The sequence below is a fragment of the Panthera uncia genome, unplaced genomic scaffold (assembly GCF_023721935.1).
Source record: "Panthera uncia isolate 11264 unplaced genomic scaffold, Puncia_PCG_1.0 HiC_scaffold_2038, whole genome shotgun sequence".
Taxonomy (NCBI): Eukaryota; Metazoa; Chordata; class Mammalia; order Carnivora; family Felidae; genus Panthera; species Panthera uncia.
The window spans coordinates 1-16,228 of NW_026058732.1; the positions used below are offsets into that span (position 1 = coordinate 1).

The window sequence follows — 16,228 nt, forward strand, 5'->3', positions numbered from 1 at the left end:
CGTACAGCCCGCTTAGGATTTTCTCTCCCCTCCCCACCCCTCCTCCTCTCTCAAAAATAAAACAAACATTAAAAATAAAAAGGAGGAGGGAGGGGGTTGGCTAAGTGAGCTGACACCGGAGGCCTGCCTGAGGCAGGATCCCCCGACTGAACAACTAGGAGGACAGGAGGACGACGAGGGCAGGCTCATTGTGTCAGGGCTCAGGGCCTGCCCACACTAGATGCAAGGAAGAGCAACCAGGGCTGGGGAAAGACACAAGTGTTTCAAGCTTGGCTGGAGACAGAAACAGGCCAGGAACCACAGGGCTGAGAGCCGCGGCTGATGGGAGCTGCCGAGGCACAGGTCCACACGCAGGAGGGTGCTCAGTGAGCTTTGAATGGATGGGTGGGGGATGAGGGGAAGCACAGATAAAAAGAATGGATGACAGCATGGAATGAACCAGCGGGTGGGTGTATGGATGGTAGGATGGATGGGACAGGTAGACAGAATGCGTTGATGGATGGGCGGATTAAACGGATGGTTGTTGAGTAGATGGTGAAGTGGGTAGATGGATAAATAATGGAGTGGGGTGGGAGGGTGGGTAAGTAGATGGAAGGGTAGGTAGATGAATGAGTAAATGGGTAGATGGATGGATGGATGGATGGATGGATGGATGGATGGATGGACAAATGGGTAGATAGGTAAGTGGATGGGTAGATGGCTGGGTGGGTGGGTGGGTGGATGGATGGATGGATGGATGGATGGATGAATAGATGGGTAGATGGGTGGATGGGTGACTGGCTGGCTGGGTAGGTATATGGACGGATGGATGGTTAGATGGATGAGTGGATGGATGAGTGGATGAACGGGTATGTAGAATGGATGGACAGAAGGAAGGTGGGTGGGGAGATGATGAATGAACAGATGGACTCAGGCTCTTTTGTGCTCCCTTCCCCAAGGGATCCTCGGGTAAACAAAACCCTGGAGTTTGCAAGGACCCCGCAAGGCCTGTGTTGCAGGTACAGATTTCTACTTGCCAGACGACAGCCAAACACCTGGGTGTGAGAGCTGCAATCACAAGGTGCCTAAGTGGGAGAGGCGGTGGGACATGAGGGAGTGAGTCACCCGGCTGCTAAGCAGCACAGCATCACGATGCTGCCACAGAGACAGGCGGGAGACAGGTGGGATGGTGGATGTGCAGCCTGGAGGCGGGAGCAGGCAACAGAGCCTTCAGCTGACAGAACAGGCCAGACGGACCTCTTCCCGAGTCCGTCAGTGAGCAGACACCGTCCGGCCATCACACCAGGGCTCTCTCTAACTGTTCGAAAGCTATGTGGGGCGCCTGGGTGGCTCAGTCGCTTAAACTTCCAACTTTGGCTCAGGTCATGATCTCGCGGTTCGTGGGTTCGAGCCCTGCGTCGAGCTCTGTGCTAACAGCTTGGAGCCTGGAACCTGCTTTGGATTCTGTGTCTCCCTCTCTCTCTGCCCCTCCCCTGCTCACACTCTGTCTCTCTCCCTCAAAAATAAAAAAACATTAAAAAATTTTTTTTTCAAAAAGCTATGCTGGCAGGAAGTGGAGAGGAGATGGGGCCCTGCTTCCGCGTCTCTCAGATGGGAAGCCGGAGGCAGAAACAAAGGGAGGGAACCTTTCTCCTCAGTCCGGGCCCTTCCTGCCCCTCCTCCCCCAGCTGCGCACCTGACAGGTTGTCGGGGCTCATCTGCTGGGCCAGAATCGCCTTGAGCTTCTTGATCTCCTGCTGGTACTCGCGCAGGAGGGCATCCTTGGGGTCCTCGTTGATGCGTGGCTTGTTCCTGATGTTCTTGGCCCGGTTGGCGTAGCGCAGCGTGCTGAGTGTCTCGTCGTAGTTGTTGTCTGCAGGTGACAGGCAGGCCACCATCAGCGTCTTCGTGTTGCCCCCCAGCGAGTCCTGCAGCAGCCGAGTCAGCTTCGAGTCCCGGTAGGGGATGTGTTTACAGCGCCCATCCACCAAGGCCGAGATGACGTTGCCCAGCGCCGACAGCGACAGGTTGATCTTGGTGGCCTCCTTGAGCCGCTCCCCTGTGGCACCCGTCTTGGACTGCCGCTCGCTGCCCGCCAGGTCCACCAGGTTCAGCTTGCCTGCCCGGAGGTGGTCCTTGCCCCGCTCGTCTGCAGACGGACCGGGCAGAGGGGGAGGGCACTTAGCCACCAGGCACTGAGCGCTCTCACCTGCCGAGGGTCTCACGTTAGCACATAGGAGTCCCATGAAAGAGGCACAATTACTGTCCCCATCTTCCAGATGAGGAAACTGAGGCTCAGAAAGGGCATTTAACTTGCCCTAGGTCACACTGCTGCTAAGCAGTGGATCCAAGATCAGAATACAGGGCTGCCTGACTTGGGGAGCAGGGGCTGGGAGGTCCAGACTATTCTCTGAGTGCAGCAAGGCTTCTTTCAGTGCTAATAGCTCCTCCAGATTTCCTGTGAAGCCAAAGGTGGGGGCAGGGGGCAGGGGGCACGACTGGGCGAAAGGTGGGGGAATGTGATTGTATCTTTCAATGCAAAAGACATTGGCTTTGGAGGCTCTCGGACCTGGTTCCCAACCTACCCCTGCGTCCTCCTTGCTGTGTGACCTTGGCAGAGTCATGCACCTCTCTGATCCTTAATTTTCACATCAACAAAATGAGACTGATAGCAACTCCTCACGGGGGCTGGTTGTTGGGAGGGGTTCATTCCTCCTGAGAACAAGCCCAATTCTGCAGTGACTGAGGCCGTGAGGGCAAGGCAGACCCAGGTGCTGAGAGTGACTGGAGTTGGGCCCTGGCTGGTAGCAGGGGCTTAGAGCACAGGTATTGAACGCACAGATCCTGGGGGTCCAATCTTGATTCTATCTCTAGGTAGCTATGAAACTTGGGGGAAATCGCTTGACTCGGTTTCAAATGAGATGGGAGGGGGAAGGCAGGCGGAGGGGCAGGGGCTTCCTCCTTAGTCTCCTGCTGGTTGAAACCAGAACTGGCCTAGATCTGCCCATGTGCACAGCAACCTGAAGTAAAGAAACAGAAAACCTGGCTGGTACCCAGTAGAGCCTTGGATATGTGAGGGGCTTGAAGTTTGAGGCTTTTTTTTTTTTTTTTTTTTTTTTTTTTAAAGCAGCAGCAGGAAGGAGGGACTTGGAACCGTGCTTTTGGAAAGCTCTTGGCTGGGGGCACCTGGGCGGCTCAGTCGGTTAAGCATCTGAGTCTTGATCTGGGCTCAGGTCATGATCTCTCGGTTCCTGAGATCGAGCCCCACATCAGGCTCTACGCTATCAGCCTCTCTGCCCCTCTCCTGCTTGTGCTCTTAAAAGAAAGAAAGGACGAAAGAAAGAGAGAAAGAGAAAGCTCTTGGCATAATGAACCAGAAGCCCTAAACAGGTTTATACCCTTTGCCCCAGGAGGTCTATGCCAGGATATACAATCCAAGGAAATGACTCTAAATGCGGAAAAGGCTCTGTGCACAAAGATGTTCATTGTGGCATTATTTACAGCACCACAAAACTAGAAACAACTTTACCACCCTGTAAGGATTTGGTTAGACAGGACCATTACTGATGCACTGTCCCTCAGGAGGGACCCATGGTCACAAAGACATGGCGGTAATGATGCTCAGTGAGGCACGGGGAATGAAACGCAGAGGAGAAACTCTTTACAGTATAAGATTTCGATTGTGTTTATAACTTTCATAGGGGGAAAAAAAGGACCAAAAAAACCCAATATGCTCAAATCTAATAGGCAGTTGGGTTTCTGGGTAATTTTCCCCACCTTTCTCTAATCTCTAAGTTATCTTGATTGAACTTATTTTATAATGGAAATGATAAACACCTTTTAAATTCGTTCAAAAGCCTGTTTCCAGAGAAAGCCTGCCTCATCCAGGCAGCCTGCCTCATTCTTCAAAACCTCCTGCAAAGCCCAAGAGGCACTCACTCTGTCCTCCCCTGTCCTAGTCCCTGTCCCCCACTTGTCCCCCTCATCACACGAGGCTGTGACCTCGCTGACCCCACCCTCCCCATATCAGCACCCCGGGGAGACTCAGACCCAGCAAACACAAGCAAGTTGCCCCGGAGCCAGGTCACCACACAGTCTGGGTGATGTGGTAGGAGGTACCCTGGCTTTGACCTTGGGTCAGGGATCTCTCCAGAATTGTGTTCCCAGTTGGGCCTAGGCTGCAACCTGCTGCAGTGCTCTCCAGAGTTCTATTCATGATGAACCTCAGACATGGAGGCAGCTGCCGTGTCAATGGGAAAAACCCAGATGTCACAGAGAACGAGGTTCCAATCCCAGCTCTACTGCTTATTGGTTGCAGAACTCTGCACAAGCAACCCACTGCACCTCTCAGAGCCTCAGTTTTCTCATCTGTACAATGGGAATTAAATTGCCCGTGTCTAGGACTGTTGTGGGGTTTACACAGAAGGAAGTGTGTGAAGTGCTTAGCACAGCAGCTACGGGAGGCCAGAAACAAAGATGAGTTTCTTCCCTTCCCCTTCCCTTCCCCAGGGACCCTTCCAGAAAGAAGGAAGAGGGAGATGACTGAAGAGTGGAGAGCACTGTCTAGAAGGAGGACAACCCAAAAGGTCCAGGTGGTACATTCTGGAGACAGAGCCCTGGGATCGATGCCCAGCTCTGACACTTTCTAGTTGTGGGGTCTCGGCTTCCTCATCTGTAAGATGGGGATGATGTTGGTATCCACCTCCTGGGGTTGTAAGGAGTAAATGAGCCAATGCACAGAAACCCCGCGGCCCATAGTAAGTGCTCACTGTGAATGAGCTCCTAGTATTGCTGTTATTGTTGTCCATGCTGTTTTTTCCTGGAAATATGGGCCCGAACGTGGGAGGGGCCACTTGGGTTCGCCTCGAGGCAGTTCGAGAGTCTTCTCCCAGTTTCAGATGGGCCCCACCCCCTGGGTGCCCACCTGGCCCCGCATACCCACAGCGTAGATCTCGATGCTGATGGTGAAAATGGAGTGGGAGCGCGAGGAGTCCTTGTTCATCAGCGTGTAGCCCACCGAGCGGTTCTTCCAGCCCGCCTCCATGATGCGCTCACACTGGGCCATGCTGTGCACCGTGTGCATGGAGAGCCCCTTCACGTACACCCCCTTCTCCGGGTGCTCCTTCAGCTGTGGGGCAAAGGGACGGGTCAGAGCCGGGAGAGATCAGGGATCCCCAAGGAATCCAGGGAAGGGCCCAGTTCGGGCCACCTCTGCCCTCCTGCGGTGCCGGTTGGCGCCTCAAATTCCCTGCAACGGGCAGGGGCTTTGTTCCAGGTGGAACCAGCCTCAGACTCATCCCCCTTCTTACCTGTTGTGGGGCCTTGGGCCAGTGACTTAACCTCTCTAGGCCTCAGTTTCCACATCCGCAAAATGGGTATGAGAGGCCCATCTTTCAGGGTTGTGGTGAGGTTTCAGTCAAATAAGGCCCAAACAACGTTTGGCGCAGTGCCCGGCACATGGCAAGTGCTCCGTAAATACCAGCAGCCAGCCTCACTGCTGCTTTTAGTGCTATTATTATGAAGGAGGTTTCCAGACTGGGAGCTTCAGCTCCCAGGGGCTGACCCCGTCATCACCCAAGGGCTCTGAAATCTTCTCTTTTGCCCTGTCAACACGTCTTCTGATCGCCTCTCTGCTGTGGCTCCAGGGACACGGGAACGTTTCCAGACCTTGGATCATGGCCGGGGAGGGGCCATTTGCTGCCAAGAACTCCCACTGGCCCATGGCTCAAGCGGGCCCCCAGCCCTCAGCGTGACGGCAGCGAGTAAATGAATTTATCTGATTGCTCCCTGCTTCCTCTCCAGGCAGCCAAGTTATTCTGTTGCTGACACAGAGCTGTGAGATGAAGCATTTGTCAAGTGTGAGGAAATAAAACTAGTCTGGCAGAGAGCAGAGTCATCTGTCTGCTGGTCTGAGCCACGGAGGCTCAGGTGCTGGGCTCCAGCTTCACGGTCCCCGGGGTGGGGGGTCAGGCCCCTGCTGCGTGGGGGCTTGGGGGGCGCACAGGCCTGCCCTATCTGCTTACGTGTGGAGAAACAGCCAGACCCAGAGTGAAAGACCGGACTTCACGGATCGGAAACACAACTGAGGCACAGAATTGTTAAGTGATTTGTTGAAGATCACACAGCTGTTAGCACCAGGGCAGCAGTGGGGTCACAGGCAAAAGAAGATTCTAGAGGCAGTCCATGGAGAGAGGCTGCAGCGTCCTGCGGTAACTGAAGTCTGAAATGATGACCTTGACCTAGAGGCTGGGGGTGAGGACGGAGCACCAAGGACAGAAGCAGGAGACCCTGCAGAGGGTGGCTTGAAGCCGGCCAGAACTGTCGCCCCAGCGTCTCACAGTTCCGTCTCAATGACACACGGGCGTGGACGGCCACCTGCTCCCAGGACCCCGAAGCTGCCTGCACACGGCAGGCCCGCTGGCCGAGCGGCCGCTCCTGGCCCCCAGGAGAAGCAGTCTGCTCCTTGGTCGGGCAGACCTGGGGTAGAGACCTGACCCTGCTACTGGCTGGCTGGAGAAGTCAATTTGCCTCTCTCTGCCCCCGTTTCCTCATCTGCCAAATGATACCGAATCCTACTTCTGCAAGACCTTTATGAGGACTCAGAAAAGGATGGAGGTGGGTCCGTGGAGGGGAGCCCGCCAGCACAGCACCAGGAGGGTGGGGGCGGGTGGGGGCGGTCTCTCAGGAGCAGGTAAGAGGAGTGGGGGATGGGGGATGGGTGCGGGGGGTGGGGCAAGCCCTCGTGTCAAGGTGCCGCGGTCCTATTTTCAGGCCCTGGAAAGCTTGCTCCCCCACCTCGAGATCCCCCACAGTCTTGCCTCCCCTCGGCCTCAGCCCTGCTCTTCCAGGGAGGCTCTGAGTGCCCGGGGAACTACTCCTCCCTGCAACGCCGCCCTGAGCCTGGTCACCATGGCGACGGCTGGGATGCCACCAGCACGGAGGAGGGGCTCCTGACACTGCTCCCCAGTGCACTGAGAGGCGCTGAGGCCTCACTCCCCTGCCCAGTATGGGCCGTGGGGGTCGGGGCGGAGGGAGCGAAACTGCTCCCCCCAATCCCTCCTCGCCCTGGCTGATCTAACCTCTAATTACCAAAACTCTCAGGCCCTGGGGCTCAGAGCTTGTGCTGTGGGACCCGGCCTCCTGGAATCAAAAGCAGTCTCACCCTTTCCTGACTTGTGTACCCAGGGGCTGGTCTTACTAGGTACGCGGAGCCTCAGTTTCCTCCTCTGCAACAAAGGATCAGAACAGCACAGCTCTCCTCCTAAGGCTGTTCTGAGGTTGACAGGAGCACCTTCAGCACCTTCTCCAGGAGGCGGCGACTCCACCCCCCCCCAGTGCCCCCGTGGGGAGCGTCTCAGAGTGCAGCTGTCACTGGCGGCCCCTGCCCCCCACCCCGGGCAGCCTGACTCACCAAGCCTGAGGCGCGGGGCCCAGATGGGGCAAGAGCATGGCTGCCAGCCCTCAGGGACTGGGTGACCGAGGCCATCGTAGGGTCTCCAGTGTTGCAGGAGGGGAGGAGGGCCCCCTGGTGTCCCAGCGCAGGTTGGCCTTTTGATTCTGACACACGGGAGCGATGCCCTGTGCCTCCCTCCTCTCCCCATTCCCCTGTCGGGGGCTGAGCTGTGACTCAGGCGCTCCAGCTCCAGCATAGAGAAGACAGTAGAAAGACTCCAGGTGGGCGGCTGGAGGTTCCGGCACAGAAAGGCCAAGCACCGCTGTGTTGGTCAGGAGCTGAGAAGGAGGGGCCAGGCCGGGTCCCAGTCAGGATGGGGACTGGAAGGAAGGGAGGTCACAGCCCTGTGGACCCGCTGTAGCATGTGGCCCGGCAGCTGGCACCAGGAGGTTTTCCCGTCTTCGCTGAACGAATGAATCACTCGGTGGATGTGCCTCCCTTGACTAGAACTCCACTACTGGCTTCTTACTGCCCTAGAGGTTTTCCAGATTGCTGACCCCCCAAAATACTCGGGGAAAGCCCCTCACAAGTTCTGGTACCAACGCCGTTACTAGTGATTAGCTGTGTGGCCTTGGTCAAGTCCCTTCCCCTCCCTGGGACGCACTGTCCCCATCTGTACCAGGAAAGGCCTGACTAGAAGCTCTCTATGGGTCTTCCCAGATCAAATTTTTAAGGATTTTTCCACCATACGGCCAGGACAAACAAATTTTTCAAGACTGCTACTCTCTGATGTCTGACTTGTTCACTTGGATCACAGAGTGGTCGCTGGTCAGAGGGGAGCTCACAACCTCCCCCCACCCCAGATGAGCCCAGGGCAAATGGGGGGCGGTCAGGGGGCAAGCAGGAGGCCGAAGTTGAATGGAGAAACAGCCCGGCCCCCACATGGGGAAGGGGTGGGGGGAACCAGGTGATTCTGACGTCCTGTCCGATCTAGAGGTCACGTGGGGCAGGAGGGCTGTGGGAGACATCGCAGCACCTGGTTCTGCCTCTCCCACCCCCACCCCCGTCCGGTAGCTGTCCAGGCGCATGCCCTGGGAAGACTTCAGCACTTTGTCACCCAAAAGGTCCAACCCTGACTCTGGCTTCCTAGCCTCAGGCAAATCACCTTGTCTCCCTCAGACTGGTTTTACCCATAAATGGAATCCCCCCGGCAACCTAGGCTCTCTCAGCCGGGGCATTCTGACCCTGAAGGAGGTGAGCTCACTCCCAATGCAGGTTGTGGGCCCCCTGGGATGTCCACTGGTTGCCTGGTCAGATAAGGGGCAGCCAGGAGCATTCTGGCCACAGAACTGGCTCAGCCTCCCCCAGTGGGCCTCTCCTCCTTGGACCTGACCTGCCTACCCAGCATTTACAGAGCCCCAGATAGGACACACGACCGAGGCCTCAGACCAAGGCCTAGACCTGGGCCTAGACCTGGGTCCAGCCTTGTCACCAACTGGCTGTTCAGTTCTGGTAGGTCACCTGACCTCGCTGAGCTCCCCAAAGGGTCAGCCAAGTTCTGCCATTCTTTATAGACCTCCTCTCAAAGCATCTAATGCTGCTGCACCTTGCTGGGAAATGATGCTCTTTCCTTCTGACTCCAGCCTTCTAGAAGAAGGGGAAAGTCACAAAACGTGTGTGATTCTCAGTGACCAGCTGAGCCAGCCCCGGGTTCTTCTGTTGCGGGTGGTCCCTGACTCCTTAGAGGGCTCCCCTTTGCAGAGCCCCGCGTCGCATTTCCTGGAATCCCGATGGCATGAAAGCGCTCACCCGTTGACGGCCTTCCGTGCTCCTGCGCCCTGTGAGCAGCTTGTCCTCACCACCCTCTTCAATCCCCACAACTACTTTATAAGGTCATGTCTTGGGTCCTGGGGTGCCCCCACACCAGAACCCTCTCGAAAAGGAACAGAGTCCCAGAATCTCAGGCCACCAACAGCCATGAAATGGGATGTTTGAGATTCAGGTCCTTGAAGTCAGACAGACCTGGGTTCAGATCCAGCTTGGGCCACAAACTTGGGCAAGCTAACTAAGCTAAGCGTCCCTTCCCACACTGGCAGATTGGGGATAATAACAGCTACCTGACAAGATGACTGTGACTATTACATAAGATCATGTGCCCAAAGCAGTCAGTGAACAGTGCTCAATAAATGATGATCATTACATTGTTTTTTTTTAGCTTGAAGGGCACTTACAGATTTTCACAGTAATTTTTTCAGAAGTGGAACCCAGTTTTCCAAATGAAATCTATCACAAAGACTTCATCTATTTCACCAGACACAGGTGGGATTCTCCCAGGTGAGGTGCAGCCCCCCCCCCATGTGTGGTCGGGGGTAGGCCCATTAGCCACTCCCCTACAACATGGATTCAGAGATTCCTCCAAAATTCAAGTTCAAAAGTCCTTGCTCTAGTCCAAACCGGCGCCTGTGCCCTCAGAACACCTCCCCTGTATTTCTGAGGGAGCACGGCCTGATGCCAGCCTCCCCCCTCCACCAGTCCCTGCCCGCCCAAGCCGCATCTGCACCCACCTCCAGTTTCTGCTTGCTGTCGGCCCCCAGCAGGTCACGGACATCTTCATTGTAGATCTCCAGGTAGGAGGCCCGGACCAGGAACTTGGTATTCTCTGCACACTGCGGGGAGTGGACAGGGACAGCAAAGATGCCTGAGCACTTGCTGCCAGCCCTGCCCCTGCAACCTAAGCCCTCTGCAGCCAGGACATCTCGAAAGCACCTCGTGGCAGGAGAGGCGATGTCAAGGGGAGGCGAGCCCCCTACCCTGCCTGGCAGGGCCACAGGTCAGGACCAAGCACTGGCCACGGTCTGATCCCTCTACAGCCGACTAGGGGCGCAGTCCCTGCTCTGCCATTTCCCAGATGCAGGAATCTCTGCTCACAGCCATGAGAGGCCACCAGAGCAATTCTCCCCTGCAGCCTGGACACTGGGATAAGTGGTCTTGGCCCAGCACATAGGGGCTACACGTCTGGGCTTCCCTATCTCGACGATGGGATGATAGTGATCTCCTGGGCCAGGGTGGGGGTTCCCTGAGATAATTATGCAAAGGGCTTTGCACAAGGCTTGGTCTGTAGCAACTGCCGAATAAAAAGGGAGGCTCTGATGGTTACAACGGCTTCTCGGAGGAGTACTCTGGATCAAATGATACATTACGATCCAGAAATGGCAGGAGGAAACCACGGCCCTGTCACGTAGAATTTTCTCAGCGTGAAGTTCTTCTCCCATCCCCTTTCCAGAAACCACAGCCTGCCTCCGCTTACCTGTGTCGAGTCCCGGCAGGCTCTGAAGTCCTCCCGGTCCATTCACGGTAATGTCTCAAGAGCCCCCAGACCTGCCCCTTCCCTCCAGGAGGCCCATACCTGGACGCTCTCAAAAACGTGCTCAAAGGCCCTGGGGATGATGCCTCTCTGCGAGGACGGGTCTGGCAGGCCCTGCATGGTGAAGGACTTCCCGCTGCCCGTCTGGCCATAGGCGAAGATGGTGCCATTGTAGCCCTCAGTGACACCCTGCGTGGGAGAACCAAAGCCCGGTGCTCAGCCGGCCGAGCCCAGCTGGACTCGGCCGTCTCCTAACTCACAGACTCAGGGCCCCTCCCAGGATGGCACTGGGCTGGCCGTGCGGTACAGAGATAAGGAAGTCACAGTTCTGTCCTCTAGGGGTCCACCTCCTGGTGGGGGACACTGTCCGTGTGTGGAGTTAAGGGCTTGTGCGGTGGAGCCTGGCCTCTCTTTCAGGGGTTCAAATCACCCTTTTCCTGAGTGTGTGCCGGGGGAGCTGGTCTTACCCAGGCACACTGAGCCTCAGTTCCCCCCTCAGGATCAGAACAGCACCTCCTTCTAAGCCTGTAGTGAGGTTTACACGCGAACTATTTCCTGCACTGGCACACGGAGGGCTCGCGTACAGGGGCGCTCACTGAACGTCTGCCTGAAACGTGGCGGAGACGGACCTGTACAAGCGACCCTCACACCAGGCAAGCGGAGGAAGAGGAAGGCATTCCAGGCTGAGGGGGTGCGGAGAGGTCAGAGTCTGAGAGCAGGTGGAGCCGGGGCGAGGGGGACGGAAGAAAGGAAGCAAAGCGGCGGCAACCCTGAAATCGGTCTTCACTCACTGACACGTCTGTTCATTCCACGGCGCTCCGGCTGGGGACACGGCGGTGATCGAGGCGGAACCCCAGTCCCTGCCCTCACAGAGCTCATGAGGTCACCGATTCTAGAACTCAGCACGGGGCAGCGGAATCCTGTGTCAGAACGTGGGCCCAGAGAGCTGCTCCCAGGCCCCGAGGGCCCACCTGGCATCCACACCCAGTGACCCGCAAAGACCCATCCTGTGGGCCAACGCGGGGCTCGGGATCCCCAGGGACTGCTGGTGAAGGAACCAGAAATCATGATTCACAGCTTCTCTGACGGCCAGGCCTCATTCTTCTGGGCGGAACCGGATGAGCCCCTTTCGTCTGTCCAAGGAAACCCTGACCACTGTGTGGGTTCCTGCACCTCCGCAGAGCTCCAGGGGGCTGCACACAGGGACCAGCCCCGGGTGGTGGGGCAGAGGCAATGGCAGACCCACCGCCCGGCCAGGAGCCACCGCCGGGCTCCTCAGAGCTGGGGACACATGCAGGGTCCACATGGTGCGGGGCCCAGAGTATCAGCGTCACCCAAGCCCGGGGAAGATATTCTACACAAAAACGTGTATCGCTTCGCTGTCCGGTAGGGTGGCCACCAGCCTCACTAGCAATGGGCCCAGTGCGACTGAGGAACTGAATTTATTTTATTTTAGTTAATTTACATTTCACAGAAGCAATATAAAATATTTTTCCATTAAACAGAACCTTATTTTTTGTTCCATTTCGTTTGAACTGTCGACACTTTAGCATCCGCAACATGATACGATGTAAGACACACATCTGATTGCAAAGACTTCGCATGACAGAAGAATGTCAACTATCTCTCACTGATATCAAAGAATGACTACACGTTACCAGTATGTTTTCTTGAAATAATGTTCCGGATATACTGGGTTCAATAAAAATCTCTTATTAAAACTAGCTTCATTTGTTTCCTTTCACTTTTTACTTTTACTTATTTTTTTATTTTGAGAGAGAGAGAAAGAGTGAGCGAGTGCACAAGCTTGAGCAGAGGAGGGGCAGAGAGACAGGGAGAGAGAGTCCCAAGCAGGCTCCACACTCAGCGCAGAGCCTGCCACAGGGCTCGTTCCCTCGACCCTGGGATCATGACTTGAGCCGAAATCAAGAGTCGGACCCTCAACCGACTGAGCCACCGGGCACATCTTTTTTTACTTTTTAAAATGTGATGGGGCGCCTGGGTGGCTCAGTCGGTTGGGCGGCCGACTTCAGCTCAGGTCACGATCTCGCTGTCCGTGAGTTCGAGCCCCACGTCGGGCTCTGTGCTGACCGCGCAGAGCCTGGAGCCTGTTTTGGATTCTGTGTCTCCCTCTCTCTCTGACCCTCCCCCGTTCATGCTCTGTCTCTCTCTCTCTCAAAAATAAATAAACGTTAAAAAAAAAAAAAAATTAAAAATAAATAAATAAATAAATAAAATGTGGCTACTGGAAAACTCAAATGATGTATGTGGCCCACATTATGTGTGTTTTAGAAATCATTGCTCAAGAGTGTTGTCCAACGTGGGGGCCACTAGCCACTGAGTTAGTTAAATTTAACTGGACTTTAAACAAAAGTAAAATTCAGTTTCCTCAGTAGCAGTAGCCTCATTTCAGGTGCTTATTTGCCACATACGGCCAGCGGTACCTACTTGGACAGCCTGGAAACAGAATATTTCCACCACTGTAGGAGGTCTACAGAACAGCACTGTTCTGGAGCGAAGTAGAAAACAATTTCAGGGGCACCTGGGTGGCTCAGTCAGTTAAGTGTCCGACTTCAGCTCAGGTCATGATCTCACGGTTCGCGGTTCGTGGGTTCGAGCCCCGTGTCGGCCCTGTGCTGGCAGCTCAAAGCCTGGAGGCTGCTTCGGATTCCGTGTCTCCCTCTCTCTCTCTGCCCCTCCCCGGCTTGCGCTCTGTCTCTCTCAAAAATAAACAATAAAAGAATTAAAAGAAAACAATTTTACATACATTTTTAAGGCAAAACATAAGATTTCAAAAAGGTTTCACCCATCTAGGGATACCTCCAGATCCACAAGGGATGGGCTTGCACTGAGAACGGGTCCTGCATGTCGGCCGCTCTGTCCTTCCACCCAGGCTTCTGCACGTCACCCTGTTCTGCTACTTACAAGTTGACTCTCAGGAAACCAACTGCTAACTGACTCCTTCTCACTTGCTCACATGCTCAACAAGAATCCCTATGAAACTGCATTACAGGCTGGATGCGCTAAGCATCTTTCCTACGTCACATTAAACACAGAACTGTTGCAATTGAAATAAAAAAAAAAAACGTCTGTCCTAAGTTGCCTCATGTTCCCCTTCCGCCCCTTCCCCAAAACACTGCTGAATGTCCCATCGAGGGACCGAATGCTATGGCTTTTACTGTATTGACGTCTGGGCGTGGTAGAAGCCGTGGTACCTGGCCTGTGGGTGGGTTGGGGGCGGCTCATTAGAGGTGACTCAAAGGCCATGGGTGTTCAGTGGGAAGAAGGGGCAGATGGCAAAGCCACCGGCTGGGAAAGAGCCCACAGACCAGGCAGCAGGCCAGACACACGTGGAGGGGAGTAGCTCCGGCGAGAATGCGAATGGGCAGAAGGGGTGGGTCTGGGGTGGACAGCACCCAGGAGAGCCAAAGAGGTCACCCAGTGACAGAGAAGATCAGGAATAGGGACTAGATTTAAGTGCAGGAGAAGCAGGAAAGAAGACAACAGGAAGGCTGTGCAATAGGACCCAAAGCCAGGGCCTGGGCAGGAGGCCCCGTGGAAGTTAACAGAAGCCCTGGGAGAGCTCGGGACCTGGGTCAGAGCCCCGCCGGGCACACAGCACACAGCCCCTAATGGTGCAGTGCTCCCGGCTCAGAGCCCCCTGAGCTGGGCTTTGCCTCTGCTGTGTGCACTGCTCATTTAATGGAAGGCAGCAAAATGCAGCACGGGGACCAGGTACTGTGTGGGTATCAAAACAGCCCCTTGGGGAGCCTGGGTGGCCCAGTAGGTTAAGCATCTGACTCTTGATCTTGGCTCAGGTCACGATCTCACAGTCCATGAGATCAAGCCCTGAGTTAGGCTCCGAGTTGACAGAGTGGAGCCTGCTTGGGATTCTCTCCCTCTCTCTCTCTCTCTGCCTCTCCCCCCGTACTCGTTCTCTCTCTCAAAATAAATTTTAAAAACTTAAAAAAAAAACACTCATTCTGTGATACTCCCAGCCTCAGTTTCCCCACCAGGAATGAGGACACCAGCTCCACATGCATCCAGAGTCTTGTGAGAATCAAATGCTGGGCTCCACCGGGAAGGCCCTTTCCACCACCTTCTTGCCTGACCTACTCTTCTCATCCTTCAGGTCTCAATTTAGATCTCACCACTTCCAGGAAGCCCTCCCAGCCTTCCCCCTCCTTTCCCATGCCCTCCAAGGCCAGGTTCTCTATGTTGCCAAAGTCCCCCAGGCTTCTCCTCCCACTCATCACCTTGGACCGTAGCTATTAGCTTAGCTGTCCCTTTCCCTGACCGTGGCCCCACTGAGGGCAGAGCCCAGGTCTTCTTTAGGGCTGTGCTCCCCAAACCAAGGACGAGCCTGGCATGGAGATGCTATTTGCCAGCTGAATGGATGGATGAATGAAAATGAATGTATGTCGTGTTGAGCCTGAAGCTCTGCGTGATGTCCAGAGGCAGGTCCTGGCAGAGAATCCCAAGTAGTGGGGGAACTCAGGACAGTAGGGAGAGCTACAGAAGGAATCTGATAGAGCCACTGTGTCCTTAGCATCCCCCACTCCAGGCTGGGGCTTCCTGGGGACCCTGACAAGGGGGGCTTCCTCAGGGGATTACTTCCAAGATGAGGCAGGGACCCATGAGCAAGGCCAAGAAGGACTCAATCTTGGACTCCTCAGATCTCTAAGGGGCCAATCTTGGACAAGGGAGCAGAGGTGGTCGTGGGCCTCAGGAACGGAGCCAGGGCAGGTGGCTGAAAGCTTCAGGGAAGATGACTCTGGCTCACCGTGCAGAATGGTCTTCTAGGAGCCAAGCGGCAAAGGGGAAAGGGGCTGTTTGGGGAAGAGTGAGCCCTTGCCACTGGCTGGTCATTCAGGGACTCAGTGGGGAGGTGGGGTGGACCAGACAACCCCTCAGGTCCCTTCTAGCCTGGGAGTACAGGACAGCAGGACAGCCTGGCCATCCCAGAGTTTGGGAACGCAACCTGGGGAGAGCTGCCCTCGTCCCCCGGGGCATCACCTCCATCAGGCCCTGACCACCGGGGAGTTCTTCAGCCCTGCCAAGGGCTTTGACTGAGCCTTCACAGAAGAGATGGGGCCACCAAAGGAGGTGCTCTGGAGGATGGTGACTGGCCTGCCAGTGAAAGCAAAAAGGGTCCTAAAATGCATTTGGGAAACGCTGGGTTCAGTAAGTCAAACCAGTTCCTTTGCTGCAAGACTCCCCAGAGCTCAGGTGTCATGATGTGCCTTGTGAAGCTTCACACCAGGGAGGCCGAACGCAGCATTTCCCAAACTTCCATTTTTCGTGGGACAATCTGTGACATCTCACTTAAACTAGTGATCCGCTGAGCGGTGAACAGGTGGGGAGGCGTTGGTAGAAATGAAGAGCCCTTGGCCAGAAGGCATGAGGCAGAGTTTCAGCCACTCCTCTGCTAGAAACCCACCATCGGAGCCTGGGCAAGTTTCCCTCCTCTGGGCCTCAGTCTCCCTATGTCC

The 16,228-nt window shown here is 55.5% G+C and overlaps 1 protein-coding gene across 1 annotated transcript; it reads right to left on the reverse strand.

Annotated features, from left to right (window-relative positions):
* Window positions 1-1,573: 1,573 nt before the first annotated feature.
* On the reverse strand, window positions 1,574-12,042 carry LOC125917578 (kinesin-like protein KIF17). Its single transcript, XM_049623745.1, has 6 exons — window positions 11,910-12,042; window positions 11,366-11,419; window positions 10,779-10,951; window positions 9,937-10,038; window positions 4,918-5,107; window positions 1,574-2,128 (listed from the first exon to the last, which is right to left on the reverse strand). Exons 1-6 carry the CDS (start codon window positions 12,040-12,042, stop codon window positions 1,587-1,589), a joined length of 1,194 nt encoding a protein of 397 aa, XP_049479702.1. The 3' UTR covers window positions 1,574-1,586.
* Between the last annotated feature and the right edge of the window lie 4,186 nt (window positions 12,043-16,228).

Bases quoted from the DNA above. Each gene is read 5' to 3' on its own strand.
- LOC125917578 (XM_049623745.1), bottom strand. From the start codon at position 12,042: ATGTGGACCCTGCATGTGTCCCCAGCTCTGAGGAGCCCGGCGGTGGCT. The intron at 11,420-11,909 runs GTGCAGGAACCC...GCACCCCCTCAG, and splicing joins CCCCCTGGAGCTCTGCGGAG to CCTGGAATGCCTTCCTCTTC. The intron at 10,039-10,778 runs GTATGGGCCTCC...CACTCCCCGCAG, and splicing joins ACGTTTTTGAGAGCGTCCAG to TGTGCAGAGAATACCAAGTT.